The following is a 15721-nucleotide window of genomic DNA, read 5'->3' as shown; positions in this document are numbered from 1 at the left end:
TGCTAATACATGAGTACGATTTTGAGTTTAAGTATTTGTACCAAAAACAAAGACAAATAATTGAAAACACTTTACTAAATATGTAAATGTGTGAACTGTTTTTTATATATATTATTATCTTTACCAGAGCCTGTAGCCCTCTCAGTCGTCCACCTGAGTCCACTCGGATCTCAGGTGAGTTTTACTGCAAATACGATGCGCATAGAAAACGTCGCCGATTGGGAGGCAATTTCAAAAAGGTACCGAACTTTGTGGGGACTTGATCCAGAGGAATCTTCCATCAAGGAATCTGAAGACACAACGTCTATGGTCACTGAAACTGCAGGACATAATAATATTAATGCTGTTAATGCTATCAATCCTATGAACGCTATTACGACGGCAACTACTTAAATGTAAGGAATGACTTAGGAAGAATTAACAAATTGAACCAAAGTTTTTGTCATCGGTGATTGAAGATAATTTGGATGATGGACTTCAATAGTCTAGTCGAAGATTGAGGATGAGTATTTTAGCATGGAGCTTTCATAAACAATCAACTAACAATAGTATTCTTATATCTCGAGATCAACATAAGAATTTTTTTTTTGTTTTTATTAATTTTAACTCGTTAATCTCCATGATAATCAGAGAATCAGAAAAAAATCACATGGGGTGTGGTAACTTTATTAGATAAATTGGAAATGTATCAAGAAAACTTAATGCATCAAGGAAAAAAATATCGCCACAATATCTATAAAAACACTATTTTTATGTCACACATAATATGACTGACATGGTGCAATATTAAAACTATTAGAAACTGGTGGTTCTAAATATTTGTAACAACTAACTAATTTCGAAATTCCAGTAAATTGTATGATTGCTGAGATATTTACAAAATGTAAAAACGGCAAATACAAAAGATTTTAAATTTTATAAATGGATTAATATGTATGTATATAGAGTGCGATGCTTGTTTATAAAATGAAATAAACTTGACAAAAAAAATATGCAATAAATATCAATATAAGGACTGATTATGACGAAAGCAAATATTTGATCAAATTATCAAAAATTACAAGAGTTATCAAGTTCAAATATGAAATAGTTTAAGAAAACCTAAGATTTTAATATAAAAAATTATAAATCTATACCCTGTTTGAAATAAATGATAAAATAATTTGTATAAACCTTAATTTTAATATTCAAAGTAAACTCCATTAAATTAAACATATAGTAATAAGGTGTGTTAGATTTTTTATACATTTTATACTCTACTATATGTGTATAATAATGTTGTAAATTGAAATAAAAAATATTTATAGCACTTATTAATAATTTGAAGAAGTTAATAATTAAAAATAATAATTATGTTAGTTAAGCACTTGGAGCTATTGTATATAATATTAATATGCATAATTTGTAATACAGATGTGGGAAAATATATTTTTATTTATAAAATTTTTGGAGTGTTTAAATAATATTCAAAGCAGAGGTTCTAAACCATTGGATAAACTCATTTTCACCTTCAATCAATTGAAATAGACATTTCATAAAATATAAAACAATGTTGATCTTTAATTTTTAGATGCAGGCTAGACAGAAAATTTATTTGAATCTTTTAAATTTCAAGCAATGAACTGAAGAAACAGAAACGTTTCCTATACAAATTATTCCAAAATTACTTCTGCAACTATAATTTGTAATCATTTTTATAGTACATAACATATGTAATTCTTGAATCGACTAAATCGGCAAGAGTTTTCAGTTGATGTAAGATTTTTGATAACAATAGTATTTCATTCCACAAAATTATTAGAAATATCTAATTTAGTTATCTAAAATTAGATAAAAGAAATGAATAAACTAGGTGCAGCTGGCATTTACCAAATGTCAAAATTCAATTTCTATACACAAACCGTTTTAAATTTTGGAGTCAAACGATTCAGAACTTCTTGAAACATCGAGACAATATACAATTATCATTTCGGAATCCATAAACATCTCTTTCAAAATGTTAATAAATAATTATCATACAAAATTAATTATAATTTACACTACTGGAATATTTTTACCGATAAAAATAAAAGTATGGATATAAAACAATTTTATCTAGCGCGTGTCTTACGGACTCACCAACAATCTCTGTGTATTTTTCCTCGCATAAATAAAAAGTATCTAAATAAAAATAGATAAAACAATTAATCTAAAAATATCACCATTGTATGCTAAATGCAAACAATTAGCAAGTAATTCACAATATTCTTTGCATTGCACCAAGTTGCGCACGATTATTAATTTCATTAACAAATGTGACGGGAACAAGAACACATATATAAGATATTTAGTACAGTATAAAAAGTTGAGGGAGGTCAAAATTAATTTTATCAGTGAATTGTGATAAAAGTGATACTAAAATATTATCGTGATAGAGATTTTATCGTGATACAGATATGTTTGTAAATTATTCGGAAAACAGTGAAGAAAAGCTGAATGGGAGACATTCTAAAAGCAATGGGATATGTAATGATACAGGTGAGGGAAAATGTTGATTGACTAGGTGTTAGTGGCATTTAGTCGCAAGGCAAGATGCATAAACCAGATATGTGTAATTTTACAAATTGTAAAGACCAAAAATACCACTGTTCATTTTTATGCTGAAGTTTTTGTCATGAATTCTAATGAATTTTTTCCAAACAAACTTACAATATCTGCAATTGATTCATAAAAATTTATTGCATATATAAATGTTTAATTATTAAAAATCATTTTTGACATTTTTTATATGTGATTTGATCTAAATGCAAATTAGGCCTAAGTGGCATTTTTTTTTAATAAAGTTGCATGATCTTTTTGATGTGTATATATGTATTGTGATAAGAAAACATTTGACTATTTATTACCAAACTTTGATAAATTTTTAAATGTTCCTTAAGTATATGAACTCTATCACTATGCAATTGAAATCGTCAAACTATTGTTTTTCAAGACTCAGTTGAAAAAATGGCACAACTGATCTTTATCAAAAACTAATTAGCAAGATTTCCAACTGATATTTTTCGAACAATTTCTTAAATTTTCAGAACGTTTAAGAATTTTGGCGAAAACGTTGACAAAAAATTTATAATTTGTTTTTTGAATTTGTTATAAAGTTTATAGGATACATTAGCCAAAAAAATTTTTTTGCCAAAATTCCTATTTTCTATGTCACAATATGGCTGATGTAGCTCTATATTAAAACTTTTTTGCTCCTTCTATCAATTCGCGTATAACTGACTTGGCAATTTACGTGTTAAACATTCTTTCCACAAAAATATATATTTGTTTAATAAACTCGTACATCATAAAATTATTATCACCATTATTATTATGCATTTTTCAAATTCCACCGAGATCGATCAACAAAAAAGTACTTCTATACAAATAATTTCTACAAATACAAGCAAATTAACATTAATTTAATAATCAATTTCATAAACCAAGACAAAACAAGATTTATCAGAATGCAGGCACATGTTAATATTTACAAACATTGTATGTCAATTACGCAATTCTTGGTTCACCGAAAAATACTGAAAGCTCGAGCAAAAAGTGTTTAATCTAATTTACGACCAATAGAGATTAACGTCGGAAATTTTGTATTTTAATAATTCCAAGAGAATTTTGAAGATAAAATATGTATTGCTACATTTTAAATTATCCTGTATAATTTTTATGTATTGGTGGCAAAGATCGGCGATAAATTACTGGTAAAATTATTAAGAACATGTGTAATATTATTGACAATATTATATATTGACAAATGGTATTTAAATATTTGAGATATGTGATTAAGTAGCACAAACATATTTTTTTAAAAGATAGTAATGGATATTTGTTAGAATTTATTGGCTGAAACCAGCTAAATTCAGCTAAATCTAAAATACGACAGAAAATCAATAACAAATCAAACAAGAGACTCTTTTGCACCAGTTACCAATTCAAAATATACCCCAGATCTCCCGATTTATTATATTAGTAAAGTAATTATTACTTTTACTTAATTACTCTACAAATATTTATTTAAAATATGATTATTCTACCACAAGATATTTACGACTCGATTGGGGGTCATTGATACGACGATGTTTTGAATAATATAGTTTTGGTTTGATTAAAAGTGTAATTATTGTTTGAAAGACATTGTAAACAATCTTACATTACTTACTTAATGATAAATTTGACATTATCTTTTAATTAATTAATAATCTTATGTAACTGGACATTTTTTTAAACACAGACCCAAAATTTTACTCGTAGTAATAATAGAAATGAAAATTGATTAATTAATAGTATTGATATTGATGAATCTTATAATGATAATTTAATATATTGATTTTTTTTAAATTGTCAGGAACATAATTGATCTAAACAGTTAGGAGTGAATTTCTAATCATATATCATTCTGTATTGAAAATTTGAATATTTTCTGCCATATTTTTGACCTTTTGCCAGGCTCTGGATAATCAAGTTTAAAGATAAGTGTTAAGAACACGAAAATACTCTGTTGATCATTATTATTAGGTGTTATGGTGTCTTTTCAAAGATCTTGGCATTTTGTAAATGGCAACCCAAATGGTTTGCTTGTCTTTACGTTATGAATTTATTATTACAATGTCTAAAAACTATTATTCCTGCAATGCCTCTATTTCCAATGCCTCTAGTGAAAACCGATATCACTACTGATTGACATCATGCTGTCCATGACTCTAACTGTTGCCTCAATGATCAATTTAGAAGTTTTATATGTTTAATTTCAAAATATTGAATCAAATCCAAGTAAAGAAAGTTTATTAACAAATTCTAAAGTTTTCATAAAGAACCACAAATCATGTTCCAAGAACTTGCGTCTTGGGCATCAATAAATTTTTATATTAGTATACCCCAAATTTTTAAAAATTGTGGTCAGTACCCTTCATAGTTTTCTTTACCAATAATGAATGAAATAACTTCAACACTACGACAAAATAATATTTTATAAATTAGCTATCATGATGTCATTTATCATTCTCTGGAATGATCTGGATGTTGTTTTGTGGTCGATATCTCATATCGATTGTTCTTTGCACATCAATACAATTAATGATTTTTTTCTATTTATCGTTTTCTCATATTGAAGAGAATATTCGTATATTACACATATTGTTGTAGTGCATGTTTTCTATAAGAAGTAAATAGATTTTTTTTGTCCGAGATAAGAGTCAGACCTCGGCAGTGTCTTTCGAACGATGGGTCAAGTAAACATTGCTATATCTTCTTTCGATTTCGGACTATGTAGTTGGGAATGGATTTATTTCACAATAAAATAAAGATAAAATTAATTTACTATAGTAGAATAGCACAATTATACATCGAACTAGTGGTATATGGCTTGAGGTTTCAAAGCAACTTGCTGAATCTTCGTGTTGATCATATATTGAAGGTCATCATTTGAGATATTTACAGCCATCTTACTGCTGTTTGTGTCCAAAGTTTATTTAGACCTCACTTATTCAGAACTTTGAGAAGAAGAAGTTTAATCAGTTGACAATTTTATCTAAATAGCTAAATCCTTAATCTCATCGATTGAGAAGCCAATCAGGAAGTGCAAGCAACTTGCTTTATAGCAAAATGCCTTTTACACCTAGTTAATTTCAAACTTGGTAAAATTTGTACCTGTTTGCCTATTACCCCACTTCATCTATAATTTTATTCTCCTCTGATTTATATATAGAACCATATCTTTCCGAGACAAATTAATTGATAAAGTCGCACGTTTAATTATCTAATAATCAAAATGCAAACACATCTGATGTTGATTTGATTATGCAATATAAATTTAAATTTATTGCATGTTTACAAATGGAAATTTACATTAATACAGATTTATCGCAACTGTGTTTAGGATGATAATTTTATCCTATATACATGCAATTGTGCTAATTGTGAAAATTAGCACAAAACTATTGTCAAGGTTGGAAATAGAGATTTGAGTCTCCGCACCTTAGAAGTAATTATAGAAAAATTAAATTAAATATTTGCATTGAAAATTGTGAAAACTGTTATAACCATTACTTCGAACTAAATATATCAGAATTGTAATAAATTAAAATTTTATAGCAAACTCCTCTTTTTCTTGTTTTGACTCCAAGTACCAGTACCAATAAATTGTATGCTGATTTATAATTTATACTCCTACTTTCAGTAATGTAGAGATGTCAATTTATTGGAATACATTCACCAGGCAATATGTTCAATTTCCAAGAAAAAATATTATGTGCAAAATCTTTGGTGTTACCTAAAAACCTGCATTTTTTCACTTTGGCTTTGGCAGATTTTTCGGATATATTTGTGATAAAATATTTGCCTTTGTAAAAAAATTCAAAATATACAATTGGCGCAAGGAATCTCCTATATAATTTATATTATGAGTTTGAAATCTGAAATCTTTCTCGATAACAAGGTACTTCTGTACAAAACTATCATAGTGCCCATTTGGACTTATGGAATCGAATTATGGGGTAGCTCTTGCAAATCTAACATAAACATCATTTAAAGGTGCCAGAACAAAATTCTGCGTTTCCGTGTTTTTTCATTTTATATTCAATTTATTGCATTTTTTGTACTTTTGTATTTTTTTGCTAATATCAATTTTGTTAATAAGACATTAAATCTTGATTAACAAAAATAAATTGTAACAAAAAAAAATATGAGTTTCAGAAATTTAGAAATTCTACTTTTTTTATTTGATTGGTTTTAGTTCCCTCAAAATTTAACATCAAAATGAGTAAGTTTCTAGAAAAAGAGATTTTAGGAATAAATCCATGACATTTCTATTAAACACTATCCTTCAACTATTTGCAAAATCTTCACTTCCACCAAAGTATCTGCAATTTTTGTACTTCAGCATGATATGTCTATTAGTATTTTAACATATATTAGTGATAAGACTTTTGTCTTTGTAACAAATACAATCAAATAATTCACGCAATAAATAAATAAAACAAATCATATTACTAATACAAAGATACAGAGCAGACGCCGGGACGATTACAATATTTAACTAAGATTTGTGATCATCAGTGCTGCACTAGATCACGAGAGTTCACATAGTGCGTATTCAAAAAGTGAATTTGTTCCTGATTTTTTGGGAAAAAGTAGTAACAGGCACAGCCAAAATATTTTTTAGAGTCTTGGTAACCCGACAACCAACAAACACACCATTTGTTTTAGAACCAACTCAATTAGTCAGTGCCCAATAAAAATTTTGTTGATTTTTCCAAAAGTGTCCATTTATCCTTTTTGGTGAAAGTTTTGTGTCAACTGTGTGACAACACCAGGGTGCTCCCAAAACTTTGTTCAAAGTGAACTTTTACCATTCTAGAAAAATCTCTATCCATTACTACCAATTGTGCTCATTGATACGTTGTCAATCAATCTATCATCGGTTATCGATTCGAATCGTCTCGATGCATTTATTTGCACCGGCAATTCAGTGTCAATAAAGAACACGTGTTGTAGACTATTTCTTTCCTGAATTTTCGTGTAATAGAAGTTTTGGAATCTGCTTAGGTTGGCGTAGGACGAGAATGTCCGATGATGGGGGTGGTCTTGTGTCTAAGGGAAGTATGATCGTGGTGTCGAATCGCTTGCCCTTCGTTCTGGTCAGGAATCAGAAGACTGGAGCTTTGGAGAGGAAAGCCAGGTAAGAAAAGTAGATACTGTTTTTTTTATTTTAGAACCTAAAATAGCACTGCGTTCTTGAAGATGGCAACCCAGGCAACCCAATGGTTGTCTGCAAATTTGCTAAATTTTTATCAGATTTTTTCTTTTGAGTGCGCAATGCAGAATGAGATATTTCAACTTGGAATGATTTTTTATTGTCAACTATGGTTTCTGGTTATTTAGATTCAACCATCAGAATTGATTAGAATTTCATATTTTTTGTATATATATAAGTTTATTTAAAAAAATGTAAAAAAAGATTTATTAGAGACTAATTTGTTTCCGGCAGAATTTAGTACTAGTTTACTATTAACAAAATAGTACTAATTTGCACAATTTTTAATTATAAATAAAATTTATAATTAAATTATAAATATTTATTTTGTTATTTTTTTAGTTTTCTTTAGTATACCAATATTCTATGTTAAACGTTTTAATTTTAATATATTTCTTTTAGGATTTCAAATTAATCTTGAAAAATGTTAAAAGTTGACTACTCAAATCACCTTAGCTGGGTTAGGAATGATAAGATTATTTATTTACAAATATGTATTTATTAAAAATTTCAAGTAGTTATTGTGACTATATCTTATCAAAAACAAAAGTTATTTAGCACTTATAAAATAATTCAGAATATATTGATAAACTAGTCTGATCGATAAAAACAAGTCTGCAGAAGTTTCATAGTATAAACTAAAATAATATATATATATTTGATTTATTAAATTTGCAGAAAATCCGATATTGTTTTTGCAAATAGTATTTTTAAATTGATGATTCAAAAAAATAGTTTTCTATTCCTTGAGAAATTAAACTTTACGCATATAAAAGAACTTTTTTCATAAAATAGCAATCAACATTTTAAATTTCTAATATATTAGATTAATTTATTGATCGATTAGGAAAATAACTCTTCAATTTTCTATCATATCATTCAAACTAAATGGAAATTTTATAGTTACATTCATATTAGTTACTTAACACGATTCCTGATAAGTGATATCATGTGCTAAATTTTTTTTTAAGTATTTGCACTCACGTATCATAAATTTAAAATATTATATGATAGTACATACATATAAGTAAACATTGCTAGAGTATCATGTTTGTGATATATGATATAATAATAATTTTATGTTAATTTTTTTAATATAATATTTTTATATCCACATTGCTAGAAAAATTAGGTAAAGCTCAGTATAAACCGCCCTTAATTTTTTTAATAAAATCACATGTAACATTTAGTAGATCTAGACTTCTTTTATATTTCTGGAAACACTTTGAATATCTTTTCATTTATTCTTTTATAGAAATGATTTTATAATTTTTTTTCATTATATTTTTTTAGTAACAGCATATTAGTATAGTTAGGAGTGAGTTCTCCAGTAGCAGTATCTGTAAGTAATAAAAGGACGAGGTGTATGGGTGGGATGGCCCGAATTCATTTGGATAATCCGGATGAAAAAATTCCGGAGTCCGACCCTGATGATAAAACTCCTACTGCAGGATTACTTTCGAAAAAGGTAAAACAATAATATATTTTCTATATTTATTTTTGACAAATCCGTCAACTAGAATTGGAAGCAATATGCCAAAGTAATTGTTATCTGAATTTCTTTTACAAATCGAACAGAACTGCTATAATGTAGGAAAATTTGGACAATTCTTAGAAAAATTATATGCAGACATCGAACAATTTCTAAATCATTTATTTACAATTGCATTGCAAATATTTCTGTTGTACCATCATTTTGCACTAGTGTTTTTGAGAAAATCCAGCAAAATTTCTATAAGGAAAAAATTCTCAGAAGAAATTATATGAAGGTTAATAGATATTATATGAAGGCACATACCATATAAAAATTATAGCCTCATTCGTAATTTTATTGTAAATCGTTTGCTCATTCTTTTAAGGTACGACCAACCGTTTTCGATGAAATCTTGGAAATCTGGCAGAACAAAATAATTAAAATGTTGGCGAGTACATATAAATATTCGCAATTTTTTGGACCTCAAATTTATTTATATATGTCAATTTCTAATTATCTCGATTGAGCTTTTATTTTAAGATCTCCTTTTTCTTAAATTAGGAAATTTGTTTGCTCATTCGCTATCGCCCCAGAATATATGCCAGATAAATAGCTAGATGTTTTTGTTAGCTTTAGGTAATCTATTATCCCAGATTATACAATAATGCTTTTATCTCGGATCCAAAGTTGTTAAAACTAGTTCAGTATCTTTATCATGTGAAATACGTATGTTTGTGTTCCACACGTCGATTCGAATCGAAAAAATCGTTTTTGAAATAGTATAAATGACAAAACTTGTCACTACGTACGCGGTGTAAACAATTCTGATTATAAATTCTTAATAAACTAATACTGTTGTAAATTGTATAGAATTTACTGATAACGAGTGATCGTTTGTAAGTTTGCTAAGTGTCCTAATGTATTGTTCGGAAGCGATGTCATAGGTCAGTGACGAATTGTTGAGATACTACTTTTGTAGCAATGACATCGCAGGAATGACATTTAGTTTGTTTAATCTTAATAAATACTTAGAATCATCTGCCAAATTGATTCATTAGATAAAATTATTTGGTCAAACTGAATATCCAGGATAGGCAGCTAGAACGCCCTTTTGCATATCGTCCTTGTAGTGGGTGGACTACCCTTCAATAATTTTTGAAAATTAATAATTTTGAATTATTTTTCAAAGAGAAATAAACATATTTCCATCAATAAATATTATTTTTAATCGATCATAACGGTCTAATTTCTTATTTTTTAAATAATTTTTATAAATAGGATCACGTACTTGTTATTGCTCAGGCCAATATATTTTAAGAAAAATCCTTCAACCTCGTGTTTTTTGCAAAATTTATTAAAATCCTACATGAGCAAACTTAAGGTTCTCCTTGTTAGCTAATGTTGGTCTTAAATATTTTTTTGAAAATTTGGAAGCGTTCTAATATGAGAAACTATGCATTTTTAGAAATATTTGATTCACCAATTTACTTAGTTATTACTAGTCTCGATAATTTTTCCCAGGAATTGACATTATCATAAAAAAAACAAATGTAAAAAATTGTGTACACTACTTTTGTTATGTATATACATGAATATATCCTTTTCAAAATTTGTTTTTGTTAAATAATATAGCTATATCTATTAAAACTTTTTGAATAACCATTTATATTTATACTTTATTTTCAGTATTAATCCCACTTTTATCAGAAAATGGTATAAAAAATAACGTACTCTGAATATGATAAATAACTATTAAATATATTAGGTAAAATATATCTAATTTTCCAAAAACTCATTTAATGATCACTTATATTTATAACTTGCTTATATTTTTAATTTCAATTAACGAAGTTACTTTTAGCTTAAAAGAATATAGAAAGTAACAAATCTACTATGAAAATGCTTTAACGATTACTTAACTATAACTTATATATATATATATATATATATATATATAATATATATATATATATATATAATTGTATTTTTTTTAAATTCAGCTGTTTTTAAACAATTATTATCAGATCTGATATTCATTTTTCAATTGCGCAATTCTGCGTACTAAATATTCCTTCAGCTTAGTAACTGTAATGTATTTTAATCATTATCATTTTTAAATTTTTCTCAAAATAATTTTTTTTTTCTGCTTTTATAAAGTTTACCGACTCTAACTTTATCGATTAAAAATTAGGTCAAATTCAAGAAAACGATAAACTAATTAATTATAATGTGACAACAAAGTCGCGTGCGATGTAATAAAATGATGTTAACAGAAGAATATTTTTTTGCACATTTTGGACATTATCAACCATCAACTGAAGTAAACTTCTCAATGAAAAATTAATTATCATCAAGCTAAATTATTATCGGGTTCGATCCCAACCTCCGCCAGCTCGATATCAAGCAGTGTGATAAATTTTCACTTGAAGTTAAAAGTCTCAAATACAACCCTAATGGCAAATCGCCTTTCGTGGGCATTGCTGCACAACAATACATATAAGCCAATTATCATTATTTTTTTATTCCCAAGGTTGTGGCTGTCCATGTGGACCGAGACATTTTCGATTCCTACTACAACGGCTGTTGCAATGGAACCTTTTGGCCTCTATTTCATTCCATGCCAGATAGAGCCACTTTCTGCGCAGACCATTGGGTATCCTATGTTCGTGTCAACCAAGAATTTGCAGCAAAAACTGTCAAAGCCTTGGAAATTCCTAAGAGAAGAAACTGGAAATGGTGTGCATACCAATGGAAATGGCTCAGAAAATGGTCACACTAATGGACATTCTCATGGAGGTGCTCCACTTGTGTGGATTCATGATTATCATTTGATGTTGGCTGCCAATTGGTTGAGGCAGGCGAGTAATAAACCATATTTTAATGTTATAACAAGCAAGAATTGACTTATTTTATTATTAAAATATTGGTATTAATTTTTATAAAATTTAGGCTGCTGAAGAAAATGATTTGCCGTGCAAATTAGGCTTCTTCCTACACATTCCATTCCCACCATGGGACATCTTTAGACTTTTTCCTTGGTCAGATGAAATCTTGCAAGGAATGCTGGGTAAGTTCATTATTCTAATTATAATATATATTCATTCATGCATATATTATATTTAATATTTCTTTTTCTTAGGTTGTGATATGATCGGCTTCCACATCCAAGATTATTGTCTAAACTTCGTCGATTGTTGCCAAAGAAATTTAGGTTGCAGAGTTGACCGTAAAAATTTGTTAGTAGAACATGGAGGCAGAACTGTTCGTATACGTCCTTTGCCAATTGGTATTCCTTTCGAAAGATTTGTCACACTTGCTGAAACTGCTCCTACGCTGATGCAGACGAATCCAAGAATCGTTTTAGGAGTTGATAGATTAGATTATACGAAGGGACTTGTGAATAGATTGAAAGCCTTCGAAATGCTGATGGAGAGTATCCAGAGCACCAGGAGAAGGTATGATATCAATGCATTTATTTTCAAATGTATGTGTGTGTGTATTTGAACTCAAGAGACAATCGTCACGTGCATATCGAAATAATTAGACCAAAACATAAATCAATATAAAAATAGCAAATTTTAAAATTGCGTAATTGAGCGCACACATTAAACTGTTATCATCTTCTAGAAGGAAGTCATGTGTGCGATTTTAATTAGGGTAGACTTCTCTTATCAGTTCCTTCAAGTTTAAAGGGGTTATCGTACTGTGTATACTATCTATATCTCATATGGATTAATAACAACATAAGGATTCACAATAGTTATCAACTTTGCTAATGTAAATAAAATTTCGCCTTGAGAAAACTGCAAACGACACGATATGGATTACAGACACATGCAAAGTTATCGATTGAATATGAACAATTGTGGGATTCAATATAAAAATTTACTAACAATTTATAGATATCAAACAAATTTTAAATGCTTTGGCCTAAGTTTTTTTTACCTTTAGGTTGTGCTTTTACAAATTGCTGTGCCATCAAGAACTGATGTAAGAGAATATCAAGATTTAAAAGAAGAAATGGATCAACTTGTTGGAAGAATCAATGGTCGCTTCACGACACCCAATTGGTCACCAATCAGGTAAATAATTTAATTTATTTATCTATTAATAAATTAAACTATCATAATAAAATAGAGAATAAGTTTTGATAAAGTGATTTTTTTCTAGATATATTTATGGTTGCGTTGGTCAAGATAAGTTGGCTGCTTTCTACCGAGATGCAGCAGTGGCTTTAGTAACTCCATTAAGAGATGGAATGAATTTAGTGGCTAAAGAGTTTGTAGCTTGCCAAATCCGGAGGCCACCAGGAGTTTTGGTGGTATCTCCATTTGCCGGAGCTGGAGAGATGATGCATGAAGCACTCGTTTGCAATCCTTATGAAATAGACGAAGCTGCTAGAGTAATTCACAGGTATTAGATATCAAATATCTTTTTATTGATGAAGTTACAATTATCCTATAATTTTAGAGCCTTGACGATGCCTGAAGATGAAAGAACAATGAGAATGAACCATCTGCGTAGAAGAGAAAAGTTCATGATGTCAACCATTGGATGAGATCATTCCTCAAAGCAATGGACTCTTTGGAAGAACGTGATGAAGTTGGAGCAACCACCATGCAACCAGTTACCATTGATGATTTTGATGATTACTTGTCAAAGTAATAAAAACAAAGCAGCAAAATAAATTTTAGTAATGCAAAAGTTCACATTTTTATTTTATCATCCTGTTAGATACATTGGTGCAAATGACAAATTAGCATTGCTCTGGATTACGATGGTACTTTGGCTCCAATTGCGCCCATCCAGATTTGGCAACACTTCCACCTGAAACCAAACACGTGATTCAACGTCTATCCAACATGCCCGATGTATATGTTGCTATAGTTTCAGGACGTAATGTTGAAAATGTAAAACAGATGGTTGGAATGAAAGGCATAACTTATGCAGGAAATCATGGTTTAGAAATTCTACATCTGATGGAAGTATGTTTGTTCATCCAATGCCTATTGAGTATGAGAAGAAAGTAAGCAATTTGCTGCAGTCTTTACAAAAGGTACAGTAAAGTAACTAGATCGAAGTGCCTAGTATAGAAATGGTTTATGTTTCAAGTAATTATTTTCACAGGTGTGTAGAGATGGCGCTTGGGTTGAAAATAAAGGTGCAATGCTTACATTCCATTATCGAGAGACACCATTGTATGCTAGACAGAGTATGATTCAACAAGCAAGACAGTTTGATCGAGAAGTCTGGATTCACTGCTGCAAATGCCCATTGTGCTATAGAAGCGAAACCACCAGTACAATGGAACAAGGTAAAAATTGATCTAGTTTGAATTCAATTTCATTATTTTTTTCTGATTCTATGAATACGATTTTAAACTGAATATTGCGAAAATAATTCATTTAATTATTTTCATCAGGTCGTGCATCAATTTACATTTTGCGAACTGCGTTTGGTGTAGATTGGAGCGAAAGAATTAAAATTATATACGCAGGAGATGCTGTGTACTGATGAAGATGCCATGCAGGTATATAAAAAATTATAGTTTCGAAATATTTGTGATATTGACAATAATTCCTCACTTTTCTAATCTCACACAATTCTTGCTACTTCCAGAATCTGTGCTCCAATTTAGATTATGTTTTGACAATCTATTTCTTATAAGGATTTAGTTCTAAATCTAAGTCAATTTTCTCAATTTCCAGGCCCTGAAAGGTATGGCAGCTACTTTCCGAGTGGCATCATCAAACATCATCAAACCTCTGCTGAACGCCGATTGCCTTCTACAGATTCAGTTGTAACAATGTTAAAATGGGTCGAAAGACATTTTAAACACGTAAACCAAGAAATAATTCTATAACCTACAAATTGAAGAAACAGGATAGTGTCAAAATGCATATGTCTTTTGATTGCAAACCATAATCATAACAGCAGTTCGGATGAAAATGCTTAGAAACATGACTTTGAACTGCGCTCTCTAATGTTATGTAAAACAGCCAATCATTTGCAAGTATATTATATTGATATTTCACAAATAATAAGGATCATGATACGTAATATAAGATGCATAAATATTTTTTCCATTCATAGAAATCGATTCAAAATTGAACTGAATCAGAAATTAGGAAGTAATTTGTTATTTTTATTATAAACTATTATTGAGAAATTTTTTCAATAACGAATTTTGACTAAATGCAAATATGTTCAATTTTATCTCATCAATAATTTATTTAATTATGATGTTTTTAAGTATAATATTTTAGATTTATTTAATAAATATCACTTAGAACTTTGTTATATATTTTCTTTGATAATTCAAAGCAAAAAACTAGTATAACATTACAGAAACGAAAAAATTAAAAAATATATAATAAATGAACGAAATTTTCATTATTGACGGTTTTCCTTAATAATTATTTATTACAATTTTGAAATTAAATCTTTTAATTTCTTTGAAAAAGTAT

General features: G+C 28.8%; 1 protein-coding gene and 1 pseudogene across 1 annotated transcript in view; both read left to right on the top strand.

The window, feature by feature from the left end:
- The window catches only part of LOC113366091 (serine/threonine-protein phosphatase 6 regulatory ankyrin repeat subunit A), a 33997-nt gene extending 33604 nt beyond the window's left edge, over positions 1-393 (top strand). Inside the window, exon 25 of the mRNA XM_026607642.1 lies at positions 128-393. Within this exon, the coding sequence (XP_026463427.1) occupies positions 128-393 (266 nt within the window). The remainder of the gene's footprint in view (positions 1-127) is intronic.
- Positions 394-7338: 6945 nt separating this feature from the next.
- On the top strand, positions 7339-15210 carry LOC113366248 (annotated as a pseudogene).
- The last annotated feature ends 511 nt before the right edge of the window (positions 15211-15721 follow it).

This window comes from Ctenocephalides felis, unplaced genomic scaffold (assembly GCF_003426905.1).
Source record: "Ctenocephalides felis isolate EL2017-DRISC unplaced genomic scaffold, ASM342690v1 CF-g0.4_SCAFFOLD_01170, whole genome shotgun sequence".
Lineage (NCBI taxonomy): Eukaryota > Metazoa > Arthropoda > Insecta > Siphonaptera > Pulicidae > Ctenocephalides > Ctenocephalides felis.
This window is presented reverse-complemented; position numbering and strand designations above follow the sequence as displayed.